The following is a 25,187-nucleotide window of genomic DNA, read 5'->3' as shown; positions in this document are numbered from 1 at the left end:
GCAATTTCAAAAATAAATGTGAATAAAATATGACATAGTGTAAGGTTTTTCTTCTTTACAGCAGAAATTTGACATTTGGCAAAACAGTGTTTGAGCAGATTTTCCCCCATAATCACTGTAAACTAGGAAAACATGAATTAGCCTCCCCATTAGCACCCTTTACATAAAATACATTTCCCCCATAAATTAGAAAAATTGTTTCATTTAAACTTTGTGCATTAAACTCATCATCAAGGTTTTCAATGAGGTAAGATGACATCAGCTGTCTGTGTTACAGGAACTAAAACAGTGAAGAAAACAGTAACAAAAAATTAATAAAAAGGCAATAAAACACAATTACAAAATAAAATATCTCATCAGTATTAAAAAATAATAATAATAATAATTTAAGAATTTAAGTTTAGATAATAAAACTGAATGTAATCCCATACAATCGAGTAGGAAAGGCTCAATTTAAAAAGAGAGCAAAATTATTCTCAGACAAAAGAAAGAAAATTAAAGCAAACGTTTACTTTATTTACTTTATTTACTTTATTTACTTTATTTTGAAGTCCAGACGGACGTAACGCGGTCGTCAGCAGAAGCTTTTATTTCTAAAGGCTGTAAGCGGAAGCAGTGTGGGTTTATTGTGGTTTAACTTGACGCTGGTGCCGGACAGCTGCCACACTGGACTCGGACTGAGCCGGACTGTGTAAGTAAACCTGAAATCCGTCGCTTTTCCTGCCTCCAGACGGTCAGACCGTGTTTGTAGGGATGGTTTACCCGGGCAGCAGCGGCCTGGTTCAGGGCCACAGGCTGTCGGAGAGACGGTTAATGTAGGCGGGAGAGGAAATGGGTCGATGTTTTTAGGCCTGTGACTACAGTTTGAGCTCCACGGGGAGGAATTGAGCACTGGTGACAGTTTAATAGGTATATTTACCACCGTGAGTATTATATCTGTACCAAACACGGGAAATGAAAAGCAGCGGATTCACAGCAGAAACACCTTAACTGATCCAGGTTGATCTGATTCATGAGGTGAAAGAGCTGTAAAATCAGGGTTTATTCAGCTTTGTCTGTAAAAGGTTCATATATTACCAGGAGCGACTGTAGGATTCTCATAGGGTGGCACAGGGACCAAGAACACTACTTATATATTAGTGTACTTGATTTTTAATATTTGTGCTACTTATGTTATTCAGCTCTTACATCGTGTTTTCAGATTTATTTTGTCCTTTATGTTTTATTTTTCCTTTTTCTGTCTTTAACTTTATTAATGTTTAATTTACTTTAGTTTCTTGTTTTACTATTTGTTTGATTTCAGCTCATTTTGGCTGTTTTGTTTGTTTTAGTTTTTCCATCTTTTTTGATAAACAAGTTATTATATATTGAAGGCCCAGAGGAAATCAGAATACCTGATCTGAAATAAATACAATGTAGAAAATTAGTATTAAAAAGATTAGGAGGTATTTTTAGGCTTACGTGCTGCCCTGTGGCTTCATGCAAATGTTCTTACACGAGAAGAAGTGAATAATTTTTTGTTCTGAATAATTGTTCAGGTCGTGAAACGAGTATTTAGACTCAGAGCTTTCTGTGGAATATCGATAAGAGTGTCCAATCGAGTGCACTTCTTGTCCTTCCTTTGTGTGTATTTTAATTTATACTTTTTATTTTCCCTTTACTTTAAATTATTACATTCTTTTATTTATACATGTATTTTATTTGTTTCATAAAGGAAGTCTTTGTAGGGTCTGTATAAAGTTTTTATTTGATGTGCCGTATTTGAATGCATCACTCGGGCAGATGTTCATTGTACACCTGTACGATGACAAAAACATTCATTCTATTCTGTTGCTTAATCAAAAATTATAGTCCTATATAAGCACAGAAGTTTTAAAGTCAAAGTTAGGGGTCATCAGGTCAGCAGTATGTACTGTGACATCATCAGTCAGATGTGAGAACAAGAGAATAGCCGTGTTTTCCCCTGAGAACTTGAAGTAGCAGTTGAATGTAACTTCTTAACAAGTTTACAGTAACAGTACATCAACCTTGTGATCTCAACAGAAAGCCTTCTGCACGTTGTAAAACTGAAAGTGAAAAATATCGTTGTGGAGGATTTAAAAAAGAATCTTGGGTCAGGATTTTAAAGCTGCTGTTTAACCTCCATCAGTAATTTCCATGTACTGTTTGCTCTTCCTGTCATATAGAACACAGCTATAGTATCAATACAGGGACACCAAATATCAGTATTTTATTAATTAATAAGAAACGCTTAGCTAACAAATCTACCTGCTAATTCAGAGCGAGCTAATTACTTTGTCCAATAGACAGCTAGCTGAGGCCGAGGGTGTTGCACACTCTTTTTTTACGACAATCATCATTAGGGGCTTAATAATTTTCAGTTGTAGACCTTATAAATGTGAATACTGTTAAGCAAATAGCTCCAATAATAATAATAATAATAATAATCATAATGGATTGCATTTATATAGCCCTTTTCTCTCACATTCACACACTGGTGGAGGCTACAGGTGTAGCCACAGCTGCCCTGGGGCAGACTGACAGAGGCGAGGCTGCCATATCGCACCATCGGCCCCTCTGCCAACACCAGTAGGCGGTAGGTGAAGTGTCTCGCCCAAGGACACAACGACCGAGACTGTCCGAGCCGGGGCTCGAACCGGCAACCTTCCGATCACAAGATGAACTGACAACTCCTGAGCCACGATCGCCCAATACTTACTATGTAGTTATAAATATGCAAAATAATAAGAAAGGAAAAGCTGTGTTGGTACCAAAACACTAGTTGGTGGTAGAATTGCTGCCTTCAAGTCGATCCATTCTCTTCTAGTAGTTTGGACAGTGGAATAATTCGATGGAGATGCATCATCTGCTTATATTTCTATTTACAGTGTAGGGTTTCAGAGTACAACACAGATTTAACACAGAACAATTAATTCTCTGTAATTTGTGCTAATTTAACGAACGAAGGGGGAGTTACCTGAGTGTCACTGGGTTTTTTGGTGTTTAAGATTTCAATCACTGAGGAGCTGCTGAGCCGGAAAAACCGTGGACTTAAAATAGCCACCGTGACATCACTTACTGGTCTGTGGATTATGGTTTTGAAGCTTTGCATCTGCCATTGTTGAATTTGAGAGCTTGCATGAATGAATGACAAGTGAAAGTCAACATGTGGTATGACCTCTTTTATTATTTAACACAGTCTGAACTCTCTGAGGCGGCTTTCTTGTCCCTTCTTTAAGTAGTCTTCGGGAATATCTCCCCAGGCTTCTCCAAGAACATTCAGAGCTCTTCAGTTCCAGTAATGGGATTACATAATTCCATCAGTTTTGACAAAGCTGCCGTCAAACTGTTACAGAGCCTTCACTGTGTTTCACAGATGGCTGAAGACATTGTAAGAAGCATGAGGGGTGTCTCGAGACTTTTGCACTGAGCCGTTTCTTTTACCTGATCCCAGTTTGTTTTACTCCTTCTCTACTCGTGTGCTGAATATTTGCACATTTCCAAAAATAACCCAAATCTTTTTTTGCTCAAGTAATTCAAAGTGAAAATTCGAGGAACTGCGTTTGTGTTTTTTAACACTCATCCAAACAGTCCTAACTGGTGACACCAATACTTCCCCTGTTAGCTGAGGAAGGAAAGGCAACAGTATGAAGCTCTTAGAGACTTTTTAGAAAGAGAACCTTATGAGTGTCTGCCACTTATCTGCTGTACAACTCAGACCAGGGTAGGTGGAAGAAAATGAATGGATGGACTTGCATTGCTAACATTCATTCACACTTATTGCATTCCCGTACCTTTGCTAGCTTTCTGTCTTTCAGCAACTCCTGCGTTATGTTATTTTCCTTTAATCAAACAAAAGGTTAAAGTGGAAAAAAAGCTAATTTTTAGTTGTTTTTCTGATTTTTGTGCTATTCTAAAACTCTCATGGCTTCATGTTTTCTATTGATCTCTAAGTCAATAGAGATCTTAAAACTGTAAGATCATTCAAGATTCATTCCCCCTTAAAACTGTAGCATCACCTCACTGTCAACCGTGTACATTAAACTAATATTCATACAAGTTTGTCATTGTTTAGGCATTTTCACCAAATTTAAAGAAAGTTGAAGAAATCTAAAGGCATGAAATCAGGTGTAAGATATATTCATCCTTCGGCGGTGCTCTGAACTGTTCCAACAGGATTTTTTCACTTTGAAATTGAAAATGAAAACCACAAAGTTGAGCTCTGTGACAGCGAGCCGCCTCCCTGTGAAACTTCTAACCTGCTTCTGCTGTTTTTTTGGCTTAAAGTCTGCTTTTACGGACCAAATTTTACTCATCCCATGATGGGTGGGTGTGCCTGAGACACTGAGGAAATTGCACACTCTTACAGCGGTGACTCGTCAGCGACAGGGTAGTCACACCCTGAAGCAGTGGTTTTCAGGCTTTTTGTGCACAAGCCACAGCAAACTGTCTGCCCTAATTTGAAGCCACACCTGTTTTCTGCTCAAAATAACATCAGAGTCATCTAGCGTGCCATCGGTTGTTCTTTTGATTGTCTTTTGTGGTTTCTTGACCGTGCACGACTCTTTTATGCCAACGCATTAGCATAAAGGTTGCCTCCGACGTCTTATCAGACACAGCTCAGTGGACCAGTCCTGCAGCGTCTGCTTCAGACTTGACTAGACCAAGTTTGTCTCAGAGGGAATGTTTGTTTTCAGACTGGCTGTTTAGTTTGTTCGGCGCTATGTTAGCATTACCCAGATAACACACTCTGAAAATGACTGACATCCCCACTCCAGCTTCCAGTAGCTTTAGCTTTCCCCCCACTTCTTAGTCAGTCGCTTTGTTAGCTGCACTGGCAAATTGCAGTTTTCCATTTAAGAAAATGATCTATTTCCCTTTTATTGTCAATCAGGGCCTTTGATGTGTTATGTTCTAATAATTCCCACCATTGTGCAATAATGGGAATGGGCTGTGGTTTTCCTTTGACACACATTTTTTAAAGCAGTATTTTAGGGGAAGTGACTGTGTATAAAGTACTGATACAGTACAGTACATTATGCAGAATACAGCATGTGATATATGGCTGTCAAAAAATTCAAGGCTCACCTACTCTTGTCTGAAGTCACACCATTGTTCCTTGGACACCATCTGGGGGTCGGTCCCCTGAAGCATGCCCGGCCTTATTGCCTGTTTAAGTCTGCAGAAATGACAAAACGAACATCATTGTTGTAGCGATTGAAGCCTTAAACTCTTCAGGAAAATGTTTACTCAAGTACTAAATTAAGTTAGCAGTTGGACTATGTTTAGAGAGTTTTTTGTGGGTCGTTAACATCTTTTTTTCTCAACATCCATCTTTGTTATCTGCTTTTTAGATGCTAACATGTGAATATTAGCCTAACCATAGCTCTGTAGGTCACCAGGCATCACTAACCTTTCAAGTGCTGCAGGTTAGTTTTCATCTTTGTTTACGTCCAAAGTTAAAGCAGAACTGCGTGTTTAGTGTTTTTTTTAGAAATACTTAAGTCAGATATATCATCTTCAGATGGAAACCAATTAGATCATTTAATTGTAATTGTAACTTGGCTTAATGTTGTATATTCCCTTTTCTTGGGAATGTGAGAATATGTTTATAATATGTATTTATTGTAACACCCGTGGGAGTAGCTAAACTAGAATTTTGCAGGTATCTGAACTTGAATCTGGGTGTTAAAACTCTTTGTTGGCCAAAATGCTCAGGCAGCAATTGGAAAGAAAGGGAACACGTTTGGCTTTTCCTCCTGCTTTAAAGGAAAATTGAGCAAAGCTGGACATGACATAAGAAACGTGAAATGCAAAAATCTCGTTACTCCTGATGGCTGGAGCAAAGTTGAAGTTCAGTTTGGACCAGACATTCAAGGCAATTAAACCAGTCATTGAAAATGTTGATACATGGTGAGGTTTGAAGCCGCTCTGGGGTGAAGACACAAAATAAATGTCTGTATGATTGATTTCAGCAGACATGTTGATTCTGGCATTGCAGTGTGAGAGTAAATCACAGAGCTGGAAATGGAAAACAATAGTCTTTTACCTCTTAGGGTGTGTGTGTGTGTGTGTGTGTGTGTGTGTGTGTGTGTGTGTGTGTGTGTGTGTGTGTGTGTGTGTGTGTGTGTGTGTGTGTATTACTCATATTGTCACGGCATGAATCTGTTTGCATAGCCTCTATGGAAACAAAAGACAAGTCCCTGTAATGTAAATCATTAATTTTCATCCTGAAGTCCTGGCAGCATTAGGGTAAGGGTTGGATTAGGATCAGTAGAGTTAAGGTTAAGTCTGTTGAATGTAAATCAATCGAATGTCCTCTGAAGTAATAGAAAGACAAGGGTGTGTGTGTGTGTGTGTGTGTGTGTGTGTGTGTGTGTGTGTGTGTGTGTGTGTGTGTGTGTGTGTGTGCCTGAAAGTTTTTAGTGTGACAAACCACACTTTACATCTGCATGTTTCAATGACACGTTGTGTATTTGATGTGAAGAAAACTGTCATTTATGTATGAAAGGAATCAGGTGCACAAAGGATTCTCCACAGGAATGAGCGTTCATGTTTCCCCTACTTAAAGACAGTGGTATGCACTATGCATGAAGGAAACTGGTGAAGAAAAAGTAGATTCTGAAAGTGAAGGTTGGATTAGTATTATCTTCCTTATCTGCTGGGCTTCATTAGCTATGAAAAGGCTGCAGGCGTTTCAGCGACTTACCTGCCAGTAGAAACTCGGAGGGGACTGAGGCTTTTGAAAGACATGAATCTTAGCAGCCGGCAGTAAATTGCTGTAATTGTTTTTTATTTAAAATTAAACTTTGAGGTTACAGTTAAAAGCAGGTGAAACATGCAGTCCAGTAAAGTCCACTCCCACTGGAAGAGTGACCCTTCAGAAACATTAAAAAAACTTTGGGGACAGAGAGTGCACAGAGAGAGCAGTTTATGTGGAAAGGTAAAGACGATGCAGTAATACAAAGAAGAAGAAAAAATGAGAACGCCCCAAATGTGCAAGCACTTGGCAAAAGTAGAAAGAAAAAACTCCCCTTTAGAAGGAAGAGACCTCCTCCAGAACCAGGCCAAACCAACTTAATTGGCTCCTTTTATTGTGGAGGAGTTGCAGCTCTCCATGAGTTCCTGCTGAAGGACTGAGCTCTGCAGCACCCACTCACAAACAGGAACCCAAGATACTTGAACTCCTCCACCTAAAGCAGCAACTCCTTCCCACTACAGAGTGACGTCAGACTTGCTAATTCTCATTCCTGTCAGTTTTTACCTACTCAGCTGCAAACTGGAAGCTGGACGTCACGAAAAACCAGATCTGGCAGGCAAACCAGTCTTCCCATCCTTACTGGAAAAATGGAACACAAACTTTCACTTGTTTCACTTTCTCTACATGTTTTTGGGATACAAGTTTAGCAATAAGATAAAACAGAAAAGCAACAGACTTTGTAAAAACAGAAAAACACCCAAGCTGCCAACCACTGTTAATTAGACCCGTATGTCTGTACTGAGTCAGCAGTGTAAAGAAATGTGCATTGTTCACTAGTCATAGATCAGTCATAGATCAGCCATAGATCAGTCATAAATTCCAAACCTAGCACCTTTAACCTGCCTTGACACTTGTGTCTAAATGTGTGTGCAGAGTTCCTGTGATGCCCCAGAGCGGGCTGAGCTGGTCGGGGTTGCGATGCCTTACGTGGACCGACAGAATCGCTTCTGCGGCTTCCTGGACATCGAGGAGAATGAGAACAGCGGCAGGTTCTTGCGCCGTTACTTCATCCTGGACACTGAGCAGGGCAGCCTGCTGTGGTACATGGATAACCCCCAGGTAAGGCTGTTTATGAGCTGAAAACATCTTTATCATCTGAAAAGAAACTGTTTTTATAGGTGTTTTCATCTGAGGTCTGGGTCATGATGTCTTGGGGTGTGTAGTAAGAACATAAATGTAGGCCTTTTATTTTGAAGTTCAGAAGCCATTACAGGTATTGACTTTGGTTTTCTTACCTCCAAGTGGCAATAAACAGCTCGTGAAAATCATCATGCAGGGACTTGAATCGCTTCAGGGATGTAATCCATCACATTGTTGCACAGCTCATATTTTAGATGCACCTTAAGAATCAGCTGCATGAAGCATCAAAGTCTTTATGCTACAGCAGCATTTTTCTGTTGTCGTGCGCTGACACCGTGAAGCTCAGCTCTCGTATTGTTCTGCATTTTTCTACTACCTGAAAAGGTGCTGCAGACGTCTCTGCCCGTGACTCTGAAGCCCACTGCTTTTTTGCAACAGGAGGAAGTAGACGCTGTTGCACCGGGGAATACATTTTAATTCACTTTCACACTCTGCTGTGCAGCAGGATGGTGTGTGTGGGAGTGAGTCAAAATGAACTCCTCTGTGTGCGAGCTCATTGTGATGAAGGGACATGTCAGACACGTGAATCACACCACTGATGTGTTTTTCAGAGGCGCTGGAGCCGTACAGCCCCCTGAGACCCTCCCCCCTCATATGAGGACGTTACACTTTGGCTTTTCTGCACCTTATACTTCATTAAAGGGTTTTGTTAAGCAACGGTTACTTTAGAAAGAATGCAGGATTAGGGCACTTCCTCCTTGGCTTCACTGTTCAAATCTGAAATCTGATTGAGTAGTCTCACCTCTGCATGAAACCAAGCAGACAAACGGGAACCAGAACAGAAACAGGTTAGCGATAGCACTGAGATTTCCTACTGTTGGGGAATTTCTAAAACTCGTCGCATCCTCATGCAGAAAGCTGGTCGGACTGCCAGCGCACAGAGCTTTGGTATTTTCCAGATGATCTTCCCACATAGATGTTTATAACAAGTATTGTGAGATCAGAGAAGACTGAAACCAGTTCTGACCATTTTTTTTATTCATATCTGACTCTTTGGATGAAGTTAAGCTCTCTTATGACTCCACATCATCGTCTTTTACATTATTTTGTCATTTTTACTGAACATTACTGAAAGGGGAAAAAAGCAAACTCTTCTTAAGATCATAAATTTAAGAAAAAGAATAATTAATGTTTTTAAATATCATGTTGTGAAATCTGTAAATAAACGCAGGAAATACTGTTGTTGATTTCCATCATAGCAGGCAGCAGTGATGCTAGCGCTACGACCTTGTTCACTTCTGTTAGTTCTACGTCTTCTCGATGCAATCACGAATGGCTGATGCTTATACATTTGTGTACATTTGTGCTTTTTCTCTTCAGAATCTGCCCAAAGATGCAGGAAATGTGGGCTCTCTCAATCTTTCCTACATCTCCAAGGTTAGTCCTCACTCTTCCACACACACCGTTTCACCTGCACTCTCTGTGCGTACAAACGTGCTTAAATCTGTAAAATCCGTTGTTATTTTGCCGTGTGATTTCTCTTGGTACCAGCTGTAGACTGAACAGAACATCTGCTGGATTATCGCCTCTTCCTTTTCATGACTCTATCCTAAAGCCTGTCGAATTCCTGTGGCGTCAGCCGGATTTTAAACTCAAAAAAATGAAATGTTATATCACAACAACCGAATAAATTCAGAAATTCATTTGAAAGTCACACAGTAAATAGATGCTTCAGAACAGGAAGAAACCTCCAGAGGAACAGGGCTCAGGGAGAGGCGGCCATCTGCCACGACCAGTTGGGGGTGAGGTGAGGGAGACAGGACAGACGATACACTGTGGAAGAGAGCCAGCGATTAATAATAAATTGGACTTTTCTAATATTAGAGATGTTGCACAAATACAAGAAAGCAAGCCTACAGTTTTTTCAATATGTGCATTGAAGGACAACGCCGAGATTCCTCAAAGTGTTACTGGAGGCCGAGGTAATGCCATCCAGAGTTAGCATCTGTTTAGATACCACATTTTTATATGAATTTTGAAGCAGGAAGTTAAACCTTATTCTAAGATGGGCATAGAAGTGAAAATGTTTTCTGTGCCTTGTAATAATACTGCTGAAGGGAAGCATGTATAATGTAAACAGAACTGGTCCCAGCACTGAACCCTGTGGAACTCCATAATTAAGCTCAGCGTGTGAACTCTCCATTTACATGAACAAACTGGAGTCTGACAGCTAAGATTCAGACCACTGCTGTGAGTGTAGCATCTTTATAGTATGATATGTCGTTTGCAGCACGGTGGCACGGTGGTTAGCACTGTTGCTGCACAGCAAGAAGGTCCTGAGTTCAATTCCACCATCAGGCCGGGGTCTTTCTGTGTGGAGTTTGCATGTTCTCCCCGTGTTTGCGTGGGTTCTCTCCGGCTTCCTCCCACCGTCCAAAGACATGCAGTTTGTGGGGATAGGTTGATTGGATAATCCAAATTGCCACTAGCTGTGAATGTGAGTGTGAATGGTTGTCTGTCCCTATGTGTTGGCCCTGCGACAGACTGGCGACCTGTCCAGGGTGCACCCCGCCTTTCGCCCTATGACAGCTGGGATAGGCTCCACCGCCCCCCGCGACCCTGAAAAGGATAGGCGGAAGCGAATGGATGGATGGATGGATGTCGTTTTCCTGAGTTTTTCCCAAATGTGTGGTTTTCTGTAGGCCACATTCGTCTTGTCCCAGCCACAAGTCCACCTTACATCGGCTAAATGACAGCGGTGCCAGGATTTATCCGTCCCGTACTCTGCCATTAGCAGCATAGAATTATCACAGATGAGTGGGTTCATGTTTTTGGTGGGTTGTGCTGACACATTCACCCTTTACTCTTCTCTCTCGCTAAGGTCAATGATGCCACCAAACAAAGACCAAAGGCAGAGTTCTGCTTTGGTAAGTTCATCTTTATTCCCTCTCACCCTGCACTGCGTCTCTCTGCCTCCTTCCTCTTTACCTGCGTAGTGACTCTGGCCACATACATTTCTCTTTGCTTTGCTTTTGACCTGTTTGTGTGTGGCTTTGTTTCCAGTGAGAGGAACTATCGGTGCTCCAACACGCTGACGTTTTAAACAATAGCATGCTTGTAACTTTGTGGCAGCAGATTGTCCCTTTCCTGTTTCAACATCACAATGTACCTGTGTGCAAACAGCTGTGTACGAGAACACAACCGGCCTGCACAGAGCCCTCAGACCCCACTCCTTCCTCACTTCCTTCCCAGTCTCCTTTGTCCTCAATCCTTCCTTGTTTCCTTCCTTCCTCGTCGTTCTGCCCTACCTCTTTTCTTTCTCACTCCCTTCCTCCCTCTTTTCCTCATCTGTGCGGTTTATTTCCTCTCTTTTGTCCCTTGCTACTTGTTGTTCCTCTGCTGTCAAACAGTAGGCCTTTGTCACTCAATAGGAGGAAACTGTACAATGACAAAGACCTGACCTCTGTGTGTGTATTTGCATCTGGATGGGATAATGGCACACACACATCCTCTGGCTCTGAAACAGAAATAAGACGATATTTTTAGATACCCATGGAGCTCGTTTCTCTTCTTCCTCTTGTGCTTTCGAGCCTTACACATTCCTCTCTCTCCCTCTCATTCGTTCACAGTTATAAATGCAGGAATGAGGAAGTTTTACCTACAGGCCAACGACCAGCAGGATTTGGTAGAATGGATCAGTGTTCTCAACAATGCCATCAAGATTACTGTGAGCAACACACACACACACACACACACACACACACACACACACACACACACACACACACACACACACACACAGATCCATCGTTGACCCTGTTTGTCCTCTTGTTGTGTGTCGCTCTGTCTTCAGCCTCGGGCTGCAGCAAATGGAAAGTTACACATCAGGCCACTGTGATAAAGATCAGTGCAGGCGTAGCAGCGTGTAAAGACACAACAGCATTAAAGCCACCTGCAGCTGCTGTGGTCTGCAGTCAGCTGACAAGTTTTCTGTGCACACTTTCACCTTTTCAAACTCCCTGCCTCTCTATAATCAAGGAATCTCCGAACTCGTGCGCCGATATCGACGCACGTGCTGCGCTGGCCGCTGCTGAGTTGAGCAGGCGGGCAAAAATCTGTTGGGTTGCAAATGGAGGGTCCTGTAGAGATGCACGGCCAGCTGAAATGACACCGAGACGTCGCTTGTGTCAGCAGATGCCATTTTCCTTTTTGTGTGCACCATCCTTTGCAAGGGCGACAACAGCAAGTGCATTAGCCTCACTAAAGGACTCGCAGCATTGGTCGGGTTATGTGCAAACAGTGACGTCGCCACAGCTCTGTACCATTTATACCAGCGCTAAGGTCCTTGGGCTATTCTCCGGAGTACATCCACGTCAGCACAGGAGATGTTAAAAACCACTGAAATCACTTTGCTCCTGATTTTGACTTTCGAGTTTTGGTGGTAAAAACTGACAGTCGTACACGCTAAAACCCAGCAGGCCACCTGCATTAGATTACTGCATTAGCCGGCTGCTAAGCAGAAAGGCGCACTTGCTGCCAAAACTACACCACAGTGTGGTTTTCACCAGCAGATGTCATGCCACTATGTGCAGTCTCAGTAGCAGCTAGAATAGGCTGACCGACGCCATGCTGTGGATGGATAACCTCAGACGCTCTGGCTGAAGTCTGAAGTCTGTTTTCAGTGTTTACCTCTGCTTCTACTGAGAGCGATCCTCGTCATGTCTTCCCTGTGCTGATGTGCTTATACTAGGCTAACAACAGCTCTATAACTAGTCACCAGGTCAGTCCTCATACAGTTTAGACCACCTGTACGTGTAATGTCATGTTTCCTGTGAGGCTTTAGTGCCTTAACACGCAGGGTGTTACAGTATTGGCTGCTAAACTACAAAGTCGAGGTTATTAAATCACAGGGGTGGAGGGAGCATAGTGGGAAAAGTAATACCCATCACAGCAGTAACACTGCTTACTGAAAAATGATTAGCTGGGAGTGGCAGATTCACACCACCCATCCTTTTATCGTTTATTCCTTTTCCATCTATCAGAGTCCAGGAAGGAGTCTAAAACAGCACTGATTTTAAAGTTAATTTCTGGTGTCTGCTTGTTATTTTAAGCTGTGCGCACCTCTCCTTTAAAGGAATGGTACATATGTAACATGCTGGTTGCAGAATGAGCTTCCTGTCAGACTCAGACCTCTGCTCCAGTTCAAGGTGTGAAAATAACCATCGTCACTCTTTAAGACCAAAGCCAATAACTGATCCTAATAGCTTTTATCTCTATTTAATTAGCATTGCTAATGTAATGTGAATTCCTATGATAAATAACATTCAGAGAGTTAAGAAAAAAGGTGAAATAAAGCCCAAGCTCTTAAAAATAGTGAGATGTGGAGCCTTTTTGCTCTGTTTTCAGGTGCCAAAGCCTGGCGAGGGCCACAACACCCACGCAGAGACTCCCCAGGAGCTGCTTGGAACCGTGAAACAGGTCTCCTACAAAACTGAGATCATCGGAGGAGTCCCCATCATCACGGCCACTCAGGTAACGCTCACAGCTGCGAGCGGCAGGAGCAGCTCGGCAGGTCCGGTCCTGCCTGTGCTGGTATGCAGCTGCAAATATGAGTCAGCTCGCAGGAACACAGGCGAGTTAAGGCTGGTTTAATTATGAGTCGGAGGTTTTAAAAATATCGAGGGGAACGCGCATCGACATTTAGCTGCTGATAGCTGAGGTTTGTTTTTATTTGTTAAAGGGGACCTCTGACAGTTTTGCACATCTGTGATTGTTACGCCGGTTTTAGGAAGTAAAACTGCAAAATCTTTGTAATCCATCGTTTGTTTATGATTGAGACTAGCGACCCCAGTCAGAGGAGTTGCATTATGGGTAATATATCATTGAAAACAATGACAAGAACAGGAAGAATGCATGGATTAAAAATATCATCGCTGACTGTCGTCTTATTTTTATTCTTGGACTCTCTTAGAGTAGCTTTGGATGATTCAGAGTTCATAATAATCCTTATTTGTTTTACACCGGGCTTTCATGCTGCCCCTCAGTTCATCCTCTGTGTGAAAACAACACGTTTAGCTCCTCCCTCTTAAAGTCTTTCAGCTTTCTTCTGATTGGCTGCCCCTCAAAACGCAAGATTGGATCAATGGGCTGGCAGGTGGCCGGTGTGTCGTGGTAGGGGTATCCCCTCTCGATGACATCACCGGGTGTCAGAAGTAAAAAAAAAAACAAACTGTGTGAAACCGAGTGTTCAGAGCAGTTTGAATTGGAGAAATGAAGTGTGGACGTGCTGACTGGACACGGCTCAGTGTGGAAGTAAAAAGTCCACAAACTCTTCAGCAGAGGACGACTTTAGAAATCAGTTGAAACTTTAAGACTTCAGTGTTTTATATATGTGAGAAAATCCCGTAAAATGAATCCAGATGAAGTCTAATGTTCGTGTGTGTGTGTGTGTGTGTGTGTGTGTGTGTGTGTGTGTGTGTGTGTGTGTGTGTGTGTGTGTGTGTGTGTGTGTGTGTGTGTGTGTGTGTGTGTGTGTGTGTGTGTGTGTGTGTGTGTGTGTGTTTTTAAGGAGCAGGGAGAGGGGCACAATGGAGCTGATCGTGGAGGCGTAAAGCGGGCTCAGAATCAAATGCCCTACTTCCTGTCCAGAGGAGCGCAGGATCAGGCCATCATCAAAGCGGGATACTGTGTGAAACAAGGAGCTGTGGTGAGACACACACACACACACTCAGGGTTATTCAGTGTCGTCATAATGAACCATCACGTTTGGTTGGATAAAATCTCACACAGTAATCAGATAAAAATACTTTTGTGTTATTAATGAGCAACAGTCGATGTTCAGAAGAGTAAAATCTTTGAAAATAACTCGGTCACTGGTTTCAATCTTAGAAAACAAAGTAAACCTTTCGCTGCAGTTACCTGCCATATTAAAATAATGTTTTTTAACAGAAAATATTTCTTTCCAAAAGTGAACAATAACCACAGTAAGAATACAGTCTGGTGCCTTATAAATACACCGTATGTACAGGTGTGGCACAAAAATGTTAGAAAACAGAAGGAAGTGGCAGGCGTAGAACTAACCTAACTGTATTTCAAAATAAAACAGAAAGCAGCTAAACAGAAACTTTGAAACGTGCTTTGCTTCTTCCTCTCAGATGAAGAACTGGAAGAGGCGGTACTTCGTCCTGGATGAAAATTCTCTCAACTACTACAAAACTGACATGGTGAGGAAACGGTGAAGAGCTCAAACACGGTGACATCAGTGCTCAAAGACGCATCACGTTGCTCCCAAACAGACACTGAAGAAGAAGAGAGTGAAAAAAATCTGTGCTTGTTGCAAAACTTGCTGCGTGTCTCCACATGCAGAGGCATGCGTCCTGAATACCTCCTCATGTCATCTACGTGTGGACAGATTAGCCCTAACTACGGCCTGTCTGTGCACATATATGGGCACACCCCGTGTGTGTGTGTGCGTACATATATGTGTGTCTGGCTGAGTGTTCACACCTTTTTATGTGTAATCATGTCCTGAGTGAGTGCAGCTGCTGCAGAGGACATTTGTTTGCATGCTATCGCCGCTGACTGCGAGTCATACAGACCGACACGATCAAGCATTTAGATCATGCATATCATCAGCACACGCGTGTCTTCATGGATGCTGATCCGAATGACACACGGGCGAACTATCTGACAGTCAAATAACCCCAGCCTTCAGCAATAGCACACACTGAGCACCGTTTATAGGTGATTTACTTAGTTAGCGTCGCCAAGTGCTGATTATAGGCAGCTCGTTAAGCCAGGTGATGCTGCACATCAGGGATGTCAGACTAATCTTCCATCGTGGTCACGTGCGCCCCAGTTTGATCTTAACTGGGCCAAACCAGGGAAGGTGGTGTTTCTGACAGCGTAAAGACATTTCATCAAACATTTAATCCCTGAAATGTCTTAATACATGAAATATAAGTGCAGGTTCAACAATACATCTCAGTTTTCTACCTGATAAATGTGTAAAATTACAGTCAATGTTCTGGCAGCTCATTGCTCACATGGCCTTTTTTTAACCCTGGAGCCACTGTAAAAAAATCAAAAACGTCTGTAGCAGAGTGGATAGTAGAAAAAGAGGAACTTTTCTGTCATTTAATTGTTTAACGATTATTTTACTACTTGGTGCACCATGAGTGTCCATGGCGAGGTCTTTATTGATTCAAAAATACAGCCCGACCCATCGTGACGAGGTCACGTGTTTCGGTTTGCTTTTGATATGTACTTCCTCTCCTCCGTCGTCTCAGGAGAGGGAGCCGCTGAGAGCCATCCCGCTGAAGGAGATCCACAAAGTGCAGGAGTGCAAGCAGAGGTCAGTCAGCCTCCCTGTCAGCTCTGTGTTTGGGTTGATTCAGGGGAAGTTCACTAAAACGTCTCCTCTGTGTCCTCCAGCGAGCACATGATGAGGGACAACCTGTTCGAGATGGTCACCAGCTCAAGAACCTTCTACATACAGGTAACACGCATGAGGAGGACGCGGTCATCAGTCAGGAGAAGCTCTTTCTGCACCGTTGTCTCATCTGTTCTGCTTTGAGCCAAATGAGTGTAAATTAGATTCAACATTTGGATGATTGCTCCACGCCTCCATCTTCTGAAGGATTTACTCTCTCCGCTGTCTCCACATGAGATACTGATGAGGATGTACTGATGGGACATTTGGTCGTCTTTGTTCTTTCCAACTCTTCTAACTCAACTACTGAGAAGGAGTGATTTACTGACAGGAAGACTTTGTTTAATCGAGTTAAAGTCACCGTATTATGTCATATGTACGTGTTTAGAATCATAGCGTGCATTCATTTACATTCCTGTGTTTCTCTCTGTCAGGCTGACAGTCCAGAGGACATGCACAGCTGGATTAAGGCCATCTCAGGCGCCATCGTGGCCCAGCGCGGTCCCGGGCGCTCCGCTAACACTGTACGTATCATCTCAGGTGAAGCTACTTGGTAAAAGAGGTTTAGGTGACATGGAAAAGGATGAGTTTGATTTAGCAGGACAGATGTAGCAGTTTTAGAACATGAATAATTCAGTTTAACTAAGATGGTACAAAGATGCTGCCATAATTGAAGATGCATTCCTTCTTCTCATTGGTCTTTAAAATGATATGAAGTGTTTCTTCCTGCTCACTTCACGCTGCAGCAACATGTGGCTGCATGAGCGAGTGCAGCAGTGCCACCATGTGGCAGAAACACAGCACTGCAGCAGCTTAATGAGGTCTATAACTCTGTAAACCTTTATTAGATTTCTTTAATTAATTCAAAGATTTTTATTAACAAAACAATCTTCAGATGATTTGGGTGCTTAACCCAGTGTGGGAATATTTTAATTGTAAATCTGTCATTCGGGATGAGACTGAGTGTGAAGTCATTTGTGTGTGTGATTTTAATACCCTGCTCGTGATTTTGTGACACTTTCACAGATGATGATGACCGTGACTGATGCATGTGTTTTTGTGCATTTCTGTTAAATCTTTCTCGCTCTCACACACACACACACCTAAAGAGTTTCCTTCCCAAACTACAAAAAACTATAAACATTCAAACCGAAGCTCGTCTGCATTACTGAAACCAACCTGGATCACAGTCTGAAGCTAAAGTCTTTTAACTTAACGCAGCGGTAAACTCCTGGAAGGATTTAAAGGACACCTCCTTGTTTTGTAGCAAATGAGGCTTTTTTGACTTTTTTTAACTTGCAATATTAACCAGATACAGTTTGTTCAAAACCTGAAATATTGTTTCACATGAGACCCAGACGCCAGACTGACATGAAGAGGAGTGGTGATTCTGCCAGTGATGACAGCTGGAGTGGAAATCAAACTGGTTTGTAAGAGAAAAACAAACCAGTTTATGGAAAAGCTCTAAAAGACGTCGATTTCAGACATTTTAAAGGTTTCTGATGCAAAACAACATTGTTATCTTTACCCTTGTAACTGGTGGAAGAAGCAGACCACAGACAGCTTAGACAACAAGCACCTCTGGACAGCTGTTATCTTAGATCTCTCTGTGAAAGTCCCGTCATGTCCTCTTGTACTTGTGCATCTGTGATTGCTGCTCCAGTGTATCAGACCTTATAAAAACCCGCCATTCTCCCGGTAACGCTCCTCGCCTGAAGCTATAACTAAGTTTGGAAACTATTAACTCCAAGTGAAAACTGCTCAGCTGTAGTCAGAGGTCCCCCCATCAGAGGAAATTCAGGCCGACCAAAGCAGAAGTCCATGACTGATGGTGAAATCACCGATTGCACAGTACAAGTGTTCAGAACGGGACGTCCGAGCACAGATTTCACAAACAGCAGCAGAGCTGGAAGCTGTGTGAACCTGCCCGGAAGAGGATTACAGCCGCTGAAAAAAATGGGGGAATTTGGGGATTTCTTTCTCAGAATTCTGGGAAAAAATTCCAAAAGACTCCTCACTCTTTTCACTGGCCCTAAACTTCCAGTAACCATGACCCTGAAGGGGGATTAGCAACTTTTAATTGAGCTGTCCTCAGAATGTCTGGATCACACCTCACACAGATGTTTGTCACAAGAAATAAAAGCAGGTTGGCTGGTTTCTGTCTGTGTAAGGTGTGGATGATGGATGGATGGAGGGATAGATGGGTGGGTGGATGGATGGATGGATGGATGTGTGGGTGGATGGATGGATGTGTGGGTGGATAGCTGGATGGATGGATGGATGTGTGGATGGATGTGTGGATGGATGGATGGATGGATGGATGGATGGATGGATGGATGGATATGTGGGTGGATGGATGGATGGATATGTGGATGGATGGATGGATGGATGTGTGGGTGGATAGATGGATGTGTGGGTGGATGGCTGGATGGATGGATATGTGGGTGGATGGATGGATGGATGGGTGGGTGGGTGGATGGCTGGATGGATGGGTGGGTGGATGGCTGGATGGATATGTGGGTGGATGGATGGATGGATGGATGGATGGATGTGTGGGTGGATGGCTGGATGGATGTGTGGGTGGATGGCTGGATGGATATGTGGGTGGATGGATGGACGGATAGATGGGTGGATGGATGGACGGATAGATGGGTGGATGGATGGACGGATGTGTGGGTGGATGGCTGGACGGATGTGTGGGTGGATGGATGGACGGATAGATGGGTGGATGGCTGGACGGATGTGTGGGTGGATGGATGGACGGATAGATGGGTGGATGGATGGACGGATGTGTGGGTGGATGGCTGGATGGATGTGTGGGTGGATGGATGGACGGATAGATGGGTGGATGTGTGGCTTCGCTTGAATAGGAGCTCTCTTCCGCGCTGTAACTGAGTTGTGCTGTAAACTGTTGTTTTCAGATCCGTCAGGCCAGAAGGCTGTCCAGTCCTTGTATACAGAGGTATACGCCATTCTGCAGCGGTGAATGCAGCACGTATGTGACCCCCGTGCCCTTTACCCCCAACCCCTGCACCCCGACCCATTCACCACAGCTTCCCCCTCACCGAGCCTTCACCCTGCGCACCACAACAGACGCGTTGTGGTCCTTCCTCACTCTGAGCTCTCTGTGCGTCGACGCTGTAGTGTTCATCCATCCTAAAGCTACAGCCAGGCTGAACAGTCACTCCAGCTGTTGCTCAAGCAGCAGGTCTTTGTAGCCACATCTGGAGCCTGCAGCACGTGCAGCTGGATAGTTTGTGCGTTTGGATGAATCTCAGAAACATTCAGAGTTTGAGAGTTTACAGTCCATGCCTGGATCTCACCCAAACCTTTAGTCAGAACTCTGATTATCACAGAAGCATAAAAATCAAGTATTTCCTTCCTGTTTATGTGATTTATTCAGATCTTCTGTTGATTTAAGTTCTTTTCAGCTAATGAAAAGATATAAGACTAGTTCAGTATCAAAAACAGGTTAGAAAAAGTAAGAATAGTAATAAAAAAGGGATTTTAAATCCATAGCCTTGTTTCATTTGTTCAAATCTAAATGTTTAAGATTTATTCTACAGGATTATGGTATCTGAATCTAATTAAATACTTAATTGAATTTATTGGAAATGACCCATGTAGACCCTTGTGCAGTACCCTTAAAGCCCACCAGGGGGTGACAGCCTGTACTTTGTGACTCATGGCTCTAAATAGTGAAAGTTCAGATTTTCTTTCTGCCTTCATCGAAATGCATTTTGTTCATGAAGAAGACACTTTATGGAATAATTCAGGGTTTTTGGGTTTGACGCTTCATTTCAGACCTTCTGAATGATTCACATCCAGATTAGACTGAACTTAAACTCATGATAAAAAAATGAACAACCTAGATGATCAGATTATTTCCAGTCTTCCTTACATATTTATATCCTGTGGATGGGTTTGTGCCACAGTGTTGTCCAGTCACAGTCGTGCTGCCCTCAGCTGGAAAAAACTCTGAAATTGAGTTGATCAGCTGACCTTTGACCTTTAACTGTAGCTCACAGGCTGAGATGCTTCCTCCACATCGACACTGACGATTTCTTCGTACACTGTTGTTTTGGCAGCGTCCTCCTCGTAACACGTTGACTTTTCTCTCTGGTCCTCCATCGACTGCCTTGGATTAACACGTCCATCCTCTCACATCACAGCTCGTCTCTCTGTCTTTCTTTTATTGATCCAACACGCTCTCGTGTAGGCAGAAACTTCAGCTCCACCCGCTCATGAACATCATCCTGCACCACCTGCACCATCATCTCTGAGGGTTTCACGTTGTTTCATTCTTCACTCCTGATTCAGATTTACAGCGTTCCCGACTCCCAGCAGGACTCCACAAGAGCCTAACTCATCCCGAGTCTCTCTTTTTTATCCCGCTAACACTTTGTCTTTCTGTTTTTCCTCCGTGTGTGTGTGTGTGTGTGTGTGTGTGTGTGTGTGTGTGTGTGTGTGTGTGTGTGTGTGTGTGTGTGTGTGTGCGCGCGTTTGCCTTACAGAGAGTAAGGTGTGACAGTGACGTACTAACCTTCCCCAAATGAGCCCCACCGCCGCCTTCTTCCTGTCCCTCCTCCTCCGCCTGCTGCTGCTCATCGTCCAATCACCAAGCCCCGATGCCTCAGCTTCTTTGCACCTGCTGCTTGATCCCGCCCTGCTCCCTGGCGGCTGCGGCGCCACCCATTCGTACGTGTTGCTTGTATCTGCATGAAGCCTTGTTTAAACTCACAGCATTTCACTCGTGTGTAACTGTTTGTCCATTGAGAGCAGGTTAGCCAGCTGGAGGATTGTGGGTACTGTAGTGTTTAGAACCCCCTCTCTCCATTAAAGTGGCAAAAGAAGGTCACGGTGCTTTAATGTGGCTGCCCGTGCTGTTAAATCATCAAAGAGAACGTCCTTGGCTTCACCTCTGTAAGCTGTCCTTGCTAGAGTAACTAATCATCATCTTTTACAGTGTTCATTGCACCCTCCCTGAAAGCTTACTGTCCAAGCACTGCCTAATAACAACTAATATTATTATTATAACACTGAGGAAGCTTCTTTGCTTTTGCTGCCACTTGTCTGTCTGCTACTTTTGCCTAGCAATAGGGATTATTGTGTATTTAATGGGAACCCTAAATATGCAGGCTGATCAATCAGGTCTGATTCTAATCTAAAATAAGGATTAGAAGATGGTGATGACTGATGAGCATCTTTAATATCAAGCGAGCAGCTTTCGTTTCACAGAGCCTGATCCGGATGTTTCCGATTAAATTGGCTGTAAGCTCCACGTTTTCACTGATTCTGTGACTCGAGCTTTACATTTTCCTGAGCCAACACAAGGAGTCTAATGTCAATACTTTCCAGAGCAGTTTCAGGAGTTTAGTCTACTTTAATCCAGGGAGCTGACGAGGACATGTGGTCACACAAAGACACGGAGTTTTAGTTTTAATGCTGTTTTGAAGAAAATGTAGGAAACGTCAAGTTTTTAGCAGCAAAGTTTTAGTTTAGACTTTCAGTTTTCTGTAGAGGAAGAAAAATAATGTGGCTGAGCTGCAGCTTGATGGGAAGCTCGGGCCTGAATGACTCTGACAGCGTTTCCTCTTTTCCATCTCCATCACACACTCATCCATCCACCCACCGAGCCCTCCATCCATCCATCTCTCCATCTGTCATTCATAGTCACCGCTTCTGCCTCACCTCCTCCTTCTCTTCCCTCCGTCTCCTCAGGAGCACAGTGACCACTCCCCTTCCACCTCCACCTTCTACCTCCCAGTCGATGAGGAACCCCAAGACTCGCAGTCCCCAGAGAGTGCTCAGCCTCGCTCTGGACACGCGCCATCGGGACAACTTCCTGGGCCTCCTCCCCTGGAGGCTGAGCGGGGTCCAGTCCGTGATGGTGCCCCTTCCCCCGGCGCGCTCCCGCCTGTCCCTGCAGGAGACGCTGCAGCCTTCAAAGTGAAAGAGGAGGACAAGCCGGCGTGGGGAAGCCCCAGCGGCGTCTCCGGGTCCCAGCTCCTCCTGGCTGAGGATCAAGATGTGCACATAACCCTGTTCTGACAAACTCTAATGGACACACACACACACACACACTTGTGCACACTGTCAGACTCTGCGTGTCCTGCTGAACCTCCTGGGACCAGTTCTTTGTTTTGTTTTTTTGGGATGGGACCTTCCTCCGCTGTTTTCCCTTCTCCTTGTCTTCCCTTGTATCCTACAGTCTGTCACTCCAGGCAAACGACAAACACGGCTTGCTGTTACACGTTTCAGCGGCGCCGCGACTCTCACTTCCTGTGATGCACCAAAGTTTGTGTGTTTGCTTCCAGCAGCATGGAAGACTGACTGAGAGACTGACTAATCCCACATCTCGGTGTTTTTCATTTTAAACTCGCGCAGAGAAGCTCGAGGTCCAGATTCACTGAGCAGAGGTCGCTGAGCGGCCAGCTTTCATGAGCAGGTTTCCAGAGGTCACGCTTACTGAATATTTCCCGTCGTCAGTGATGGAAAAATGTGTCATTTTCTTAGATTAGAAAAGATGCTGGTCTGTCTCTTTCATAAGACAGCACTGAACACAAGTCACGCAGCAGGGTCATGCAGGCATCTGTGTCCGCCACGGGTGATCCTGCTGCAGGGAAAGTCCCGCATTGAGAAACTTTGGGTGGCTTCTGATCCCTGAAATGCAGAAGGACGGCCTAGCCTTGAGAATAAAATAATAGCTGTTTGTCTGAAGGAAAATAGAGGAAATACGCCTCTGCAGAAGCCTCCCCCGATAGATTTGATTAAGCTTCCAGCTTTAGTTCATTTACTTCATATTTGGTCACCGCGACTACAGTGCTTTAGAGCCTCTGCGATGAAAGACAATCATCTGCTTCATGTTTGCTATGGAAGATTTAAAGCTCTTTAATGAAGCAGGCATTCCCAAAGTGAAGTGTGCTGCAGCCCGTTTAAAGACGGGAAACTCACATGGCGCACGCCCAATCTTAAATCTTCACCAAAAATCAAAATACAAGTGATGTATTTGCTTAAAAATTATATTTAAAAAAAAAATACAAAAATCAAATTGGCTCCAATGTGTGAAACTTCAGCACCGAGCAGTAAATTCAGGTCAGAGTAATGAGTGATATCACTAACTGGCCATGTCATATTAGCAATTTTAAATCACTTGTTATATAAAGAAATACATTTATATTAATATGTGACTGTACATACTGTAGCACCTCTGGAGTCCACCAGGGGGCGCACACTTTCGGAATGACTGTAATAAGAATTCAAATAACCGGTAAATTTAGGCTATGATGGAACTTCCGTTTGTCAAGTGTGTCGTGACCTCTGTTTGCAGCGTTTCCACCTCCTTTTTTAAGCGCTTATTTAACCAAAGAAGTTTATTTGAAAGCTGCAGTCAGTGAAGGTTTATTTCAGTTTCTCATCACCGTCCTTCGAGAACGCTGCTAACGTCTGTGAGGTTACTTCTTCTTTCCAGCATGCTAACTGGTATCTCCAAACCAGCAAGCTTTTTTATTTGTCTCTCAGCACCAGCACGTTACCAGTTAGCTTGCTAAGTAGCCGCCAAGGTGCTCCAAACATCAGCAAGACTCCAGCGCAGCTTTGAAAGAAAGAAAAGCGCCTCTGGTGGTAAAACGCGTCGCTCTGGCCTGTTTTAAGCGAGTGAAGCCTGATCAAGGAGGTGAAAAATCTAAGATGGGCTTTAACAGAAAGCTTCTGCTGTCCTTTGTTTTTATCCAAGGTCAAGTCCTTCTCCTGGCTCTGTTGGAGGCCTCCAGCTGTTCAAAAACGAGTTTCTCTCCGTTTATTTGCTTGTAGGGGATTGTTTGATCGTCTGGGTTTTATCTTAAAGCGCCTTGAGATGGCTTGATGTGAATCGGTGCCTCTTACTTTGATTCCTGTTCATGTTATCTGATCCTCAGACTTGCACATAAGCCTAAAATTCAACCATGATTACTAAATAACCCTGAAGCACCCGAGGCTTTGTCGACTTTTGTGCGTCCACAGAGTTTAAGTCTTCAGACGTTTACGCCTCTGAATCCTGCGGTTGGGAATCTTTGCTCTGGCGTCAGGACTGAAAACGTGCTCGGCTGTTGAAACTGCAGCGGCTGTAATTAGTGAGATCGCACAGCGCTCTTTATCTCAGCTCTGTCCAGTTTCAGCAGTGAATTTAATTTCTTATTAATAAAGCCGAAACCTTCCATCTGCGGTCCAGTTGCTGCTTTGCCACATTTCCAGATTTATCATATTTTTTTAAAATCCAAAAGAGAAAATGAGTCTGGCTGAAGCTGTGTTCAGACTCCAAGTGTGACTGTTGCTTCTGTCCTCTCCCTCACTGCACATCCGCGCCGCTGTACTGCTTTCTAACTGATGCCGTATTTGTTTCAGTCTTTGGCTGTAAGATGTGGGGACGTGAAACCAAACTGGACGTGTAAATGAGACTCTAACGCTCGGCGGCAGGTTTTCGTTCCTCTCGGCGTCCGGCTGCGAGCTCTGGTTGTGGGTGTTTCTTTTTCTTCGGTTTCGATGTGCTTTTAGTTTCTATGATGATATTATTTACCGTGATGAAACATATATGTTGTTTACTGAGTTTTTTTAAACACGTGTGCGCGAGTGCATGCACACGGCCCTCCTTCCTGTTGTTCCCCGTTCACCATAAGCTGGTTAAAGTGCCTGCCTTGTTCTTACTAAGAAAAATGATATAACGATGAGCTCTTTTGACCCTTTTTAGTGTGAACATGATTCTAAAAACATGTACTCTATTTATTAAAAGAAATTTGGAATAATTTGAACTGGTTCATGTGTCTGCTTTACTTTACTTTTATGGGGCGATCGTGGCTCAAGAGTTGGGAGTTCGCCTTTTAATCGGAAGGTTGCCGGTTCGAGCCCCGGCTTGGATAGTCTCAGTCGTTGTGTCCTTGG

At 43.6% G+C, this 25,187-nt stretch overlaps 1 protein-coding gene across 6 annotated transcripts; it reads left to right on the top strand.

The window, feature by feature from the left end:
• The first annotated feature begins 606 nt into the window (after positions 1–606).
• Positions 607–25,057, top strand: LOC308390725 (pleckstrin homology domain-containing family A member 1-like). 6 transcript variants are annotated; one of them, XR_013970478.1, is made up of 13 exons: positions 607–691; positions 7,634–7,819; positions 9,221–9,277; positions 10,722–10,767; positions 11,470–11,567; positions 13,247–13,372; positions 14,409–14,546; positions 14,995–15,063; positions 16,129–16,193; positions 16,274–16,337; positions 16,706–16,795; positions 20,786–20,969; positions 21,993–22,132. XR_013970478.1 is itself a non-coding variant. In XM_080872993.1 (13 exons), the coding sequence occupies exons 2-13, from the start codon at positions 7,679–7,681 to the stop codon at positions 22,222–22,224; spliced, it is 1,200 nt and encodes a 399-aa protein (XP_080729119.1). In that variant the 5' UTR covers positions 607–691; positions 7,634–7,678; the 3' UTR covers positions 22,225–25,057. The 6 variants fall into 6 exon arrangements, 5 of the variants coding, with proteins under 5 accessions (XP_080729119.1, XP_080729118.1, XP_080729117.1 ...); XM_080872993.1 differs by lacking the exon at positions 20,786–20,969 and adding an exon at positions 19,193–19,266 and having other exon boundaries at positions 21,993–25,057; XM_080872992.1 differs by lacking the exon at positions 20,786–20,969 and having other exon boundaries at positions 14,415–14,546; positions 21,993–25,057.
• Positions 25,058–25,187: the final 130 nt, after the last annotated feature.

Source organism: Rhamphochromis sp. 'chilingali' (genome assembly GCF_963969265.1).
Source record: "Rhamphochromis sp. 'chilingali' genome assembly, chromosome: 22".
NCBI classification, from domain to species: Eukaryota; Metazoa; Chordata; class Actinopteri; order Cichliformes; family Cichlidae; genus Rhamphochromis; species Rhamphochromis sp. 'chilingali'.
Note: the sequence above shows the minus strand (reverse complement) of the source record. Positions and strands in the feature narration are given on the sequence as shown.